The sequence below is a fragment of the Otolemur garnettii genome, unplaced genomic scaffold (assembly GCF_000181295.1).
Source record: "Otolemur garnettii isolate 467f Iridium unplaced genomic scaffold, OtoGar3 scaffold00197, whole genome shotgun sequence".
Taxonomy (NCBI): domain Eukaryota; kingdom Metazoa; phylum Chordata; class Mammalia; order Primates; family Galagidae; genus Otolemur; species Otolemur garnettii.
Genome location: NW_003852592.1, coordinates 1,000,172 through 1,004,583, shown reverse-complemented (window position 1 = coordinate 1,004,583; position 4,412 = coordinate 1,000,172). Strand labels below are relative to the sequence as shown.

General features: G+C 55.2%; 1 protein-coding gene across 1 annotated transcript in view; it reads right to left on the bottom strand.

Annotated features, from left to right (window-relative positions):
* The window catches only part of SFRP1 (secreted frizzled related protein 1), a 38,922-nt gene extending 34,518 nt beyond the window's left edge, over positions 1–4,404 (bottom strand). Inside the window, exon 1 of the mRNA XM_003801078.2 lies at positions 3,755–4,404. Within this exon, the coding sequence (XP_003801126.1) occupies positions 3,755–4,298 (544 nt within the window). The 5' untranslated portion in view covers positions 4,299–4,404. The remainder of the gene's footprint in view (positions 1–3,754) is intronic.
* Between the last annotated feature and the right edge of the window lie 8 nt (positions 4,405–4,412).

Here is a 4,412-nt window from a genome sequence, read left to right as displayed (position 1 = left end):
AGCCTTGACCTGGCCTGCATGGTGAGTCCTGCAGTTCAGCCTTGACCTGGCCTGCACAGTGAGTCCTGCAGCCTTGACCTGGCCTGCATGGTGAGTCCTGCAGTTCAGCCTTGACCTGGCCTGCATGGTGAGTCCTGTAGCTCAGCCTTGACCTGGCCTGCATGGTGCATCCTGCAACACAGCCTTGACCTGGCTCAGCCCTGACCTGGCCTGCAGGCCGCCTCCCTCTGCAGCAGAAATCTACCCTATTGTCTCTCTGACGAGAACTGAATCAGTGTTTTAAAGTGTATTCAAAATAATATTTAAAGCAATGAACAATAACTAAAAGGTTTTGTGTTTTACTAGCAGTTAAGGAGTAAAGAGACTAACTCTGGAATTAGTATTAAGTGAAATTTTTTTTGAGTTTTTTTTTTTTTCCACATTAATGAGGGTACAATTTTTAGGTTACATTGTTCTCACTTCCAGGATGAAGTTCCATTTTAAGTGAATTTTTTTTAAATCAATGCACACACATAATCTTCTTCCCTCCCTGCCCCGGTTCTCCCACCTTCTACCTCTCCCCCCCAACCCTTCTCTCTCTCTCTCTCTCTCACACACACACACACACAAACACACACAGTCTCCCCCAGCCTTGAAAAAGCAAGACGGGACCCTGAGGAAGGTTCTTTGGGTAAGTGAGGGCACTGAGGCCTCTGCAATCTAATACAGCCAGGCTGACCTAACATATACACGCCTGAAAAACACTCGTTCACAGAACTTGAATCAGTAAAACCTGGCAGAAAAGGAGGAGCAACAATGTATCAGCCTGGGGATTTACAGGTGTAGTGGAACTGCCAGATTTAGAAATAACTCTCCCAGAAAAAGAATGATTGTCTTTTCCAAAACAGAGGCTGGTGTAGCATAGGTACCAGCCTTGGATGGGAAGAGGAATAGATTTTGACTCATTTCTATCTCGGGTTCACCCCTAATACCACATAGCGTGGGGCCGGGTGCGGTGGCTCACACCTGTAATCCTAGCACTCTGGGAGGCCGAGGCAAGTGAGCCTGAGCTCACAGGTTCAAGACCAAGCCTGAGCCAGAGCAAGACCTCATCTCTAAAAAAAGTAGCTGGGCACTGTGGCAGGCGCCTATAGTCCCAGCCACTTGGGAGGATTAGACAAGAGAATTACTTGAGCCCAAGAGTCTGAGGTTGCTGTGAGCTATGACACCATAGCACTCTACTGGAAGTGACAAAGTGAGACTCTGTCTTAAAAAAAAAAAAATAGTGTCAGAGGCCCATTAAGGCGGTAATATGGCCAAATGCTTGAATAGAAACCAGCCTTAATTACACAAAGATATGATATTGCTTTGAAAATTCAGTTTTAATTCTAAAGAATAAAAGCAATAAAGAGTAAGTGAATAAAAGGGTAGTGTGTGTGTGTACTTATTTTTATCTAAAAGTACCGGTTCTTGGCTCGGCGCCTATAGCTCAACCGGCTAAGGCGCCAGCCACGTACACCTAAGGTGGCGGGTTCGAATCCCCAGCCCGGACCCGCCAAACAACAATGACGGCTGCAACCAAAAAATAGCCAGGCGTTGTGGCGGGCGCCTGTGGTCCCAGCTACTTGGGAGGCGGAGGCAGGAGACTCGCTTGAGCCCAGGAGTTGGAGGTTGCTGTGAGCTGTAATGCCATGGCACTCTACCCAGGGGGACAGCTTGAGGCTCTGTCTAAAAAAAAAAAAAGTACTGGTTCTTATGCCAGAGCCAATTACGAGGACCAGGAGAGTTTGGTCAGTCTTAACCTAGGCAGCAGCACTCAGTTCTGAGTCCAGCAGACAGCCAGTGGCCAGGCGGCCTGGAGGGAGGTCACATGGGCTCCCTCTCTCCAAGGGCTGCAGTCCTAGGGAGGAACTGAGTGCCCTCACAGGGCAGAGCCTCTCATCAGAGTCAACAACAGGAGGACTGGTCCCAAGACCCACTCCGGAATGGTCTGTTCACTTCCTTTCTCTTCATTCATTCATTACAGACCTGGTCTTGGGAGAGAGAAGGGCAGAGAAGGATGGTAGACAGCCAGGCTGAGGGGGGCACAGACAAGAGGGACAGCAGCCAAGGCACAGAAGGTGTCTGGAAGACAGAGATCATGGGGCTGCCTCACCCACCGCAGCCCTGTACAACTGGGTGGGACATTCTCTCCCCTCTGGAGCAGGCACCATATCCAGTGCCTTGTCTGCCCTGGGACTGCAGCCACTGTCCCACAGCTCTTCCCCCAAAGTCTCCATTTACGGCCACAGACAGTCCCTAGAAAGAGACCATCAGTGACCATCAGGAATGGGCTCTTGCTCAGCCTTGCAGAGCCGGGCTGGGCTAACCCCCTAGCTGGCCAAGGAAGGGGTGAATGGAAACCGTGCGGGCAGCGCGGGATGACCACACACTCGGGGGACACAAAGTGCTCTGTCTGCTCCAGGTAACTGCTCAGCTCTCGCTCTCAAAGAGCTGAGTGTCGGCTGAAAGTTAGCCTGGAAAGCAGAGGTGCCTCCTGCACCCGGCCCGGACCTGTGCCAGCCAATGCCGGTCACCTGGGTCCATCTCATCTCCTCCCTCCCTAGAATACGCAGGACCATCCAAAATTCCAGATGCCCCCCCCCCACCCACCCATCCCTCACTTGGGGGAGCTAAGAGACTGCACACTTCTGGTTTTAACATCAATAACAGAGGTGAACGCCACTTTAAGAACAGCCAAGGGTGCAAGCAGCCCTTCTCTCCACCCTTTGCCCCCTCCCCAAAAGGCTCTGGAAAGCTAGCCCGGTGCTGAGTACACCTGGGGTGTGGCTCCCCACTTCTCAGAGCCCCAAATCCGCTCCCCTAGAATTCCAAGTGGAATTCATTCCTATAGAAGTCAGGCCACCAGCTGGGGTTTTTCTGGTTTTGTTTTACCTCTCCAGGACTTTTTTCTTCTTCTGCCCTCTAGAATTTCCATTTAAACAGAACGGGGTTCAGAGAGGAACCTCAGGCCATTCCCCCAGCAGTTAGGTAAGTCTCCGGACTTCGGGAGTTGAAATCCCCCAGGAGGAGAGGAACAATGAGCTAATTACATTTTTATCTTTCTAATTACCCGAGGATTTGTGTAAATGAGAAAAGCTGTGGGGGACCGGGAGCCAGCAAGAAGAGACTTCCCTCGCCGAGTGCAGCGCAGTTACCTGCCTGGGCGGGGAGGAACAGAAATCCCCACCGTTTCCACTTTTCTTTTTCTAAGCCAGTTCGGCAGCAGTCCCGGGGCTACTTGGTTTAATGGCTAACTGCAGAAAGAGTTGTTTGTTTGGGTTTTTTTTTAAGTTTTCATCAAATCTATTAAACAGAGCAGCGCCGAGCACTCCCTCGGCCTTTATGAGCTTCCCACATTTGGGGGTTCGGTTTCTTCCTACTAGAGCACCCAGGTCTCGGAGGTTAAAGACTTCCACGGGGACTCGGTGCCCTCCCAGAGGACAGGAACGCTCGAGGCTTTGTTCCAGGTATGGAACGAGCCAGCCTGGACCCCCAAAAGAGCCCCTCCTGGGACCAGACCGAGCGTCTGCGGGGCCGAAGAGCAGAATCCCGCTCCAGGCCAGCCCCGCCAGGCACCTGGGTGGGCAGAGGCGCTGGGCGACGCCTCGGACACACCAGACAGGGTTTAGAGTCATTCTGCACAGCGTGAGAGCCGCCTCTGGGGCGCGTCCGACTCCGGCCCGCGGCGGGGCGGGCGGGTGCCCCGGGCCGCGGAGGGAGCGGGCGGCCTTACCTTGGGGCTTGGAGGCTTCGGTGGCATTGGGCGGGGTCATGGCGATGCAGACGTCCCCTTCGGGGAACTTGTCGCACTTGAGCATCTCGGGCCAGTAGAAGCCGAAGAACTGCATGACGGGCTCGCACGAGTCGCGCACGGCCTCGCAGAGCCAGCGGCACGGGTAGATGGGCCGGTCGAGGCAGACGGGCGCGAACAGCGAGCACAGGAAGACCTGCGTGCCGATGTGGCAGTTCTTGTTGAGCAGGGGCACCCAGCTGCTGGCCTGCTGCTTCACCTCGGCCATGGTCTCGTGCTCCAGCAGGTTGGGCAGCACCATCTTGTCGTAGCCCACGTTGTGGCACAGCCTCAGGTCCGCCGGGATGTCCACGCACTGCGGAGGCTTAGCGTAGTAGCGGGCGCCCTGGTATGAGCCGATGTCGGACTGGAAGCTCACGTAGTCGTACTCGCTGGCCGAGCCCGCGGCCAGCAGCCCAGCGGCCAGCGCCAGCAGCACGCCCGGGGCGGCCCAGCGGCGGCCCCCCGCGCCGCGCCCGCTGCCCATGCCGGCTCGGCGGCCTGGCTCCCACCACGTCGGGGCTGCCCCGGCCGCCGCTCGCGCGCGTCCCGCCGCAAACTTCCAGGGACCTCCCGGGACAAAAGGCGCCGTGCCCAGCCC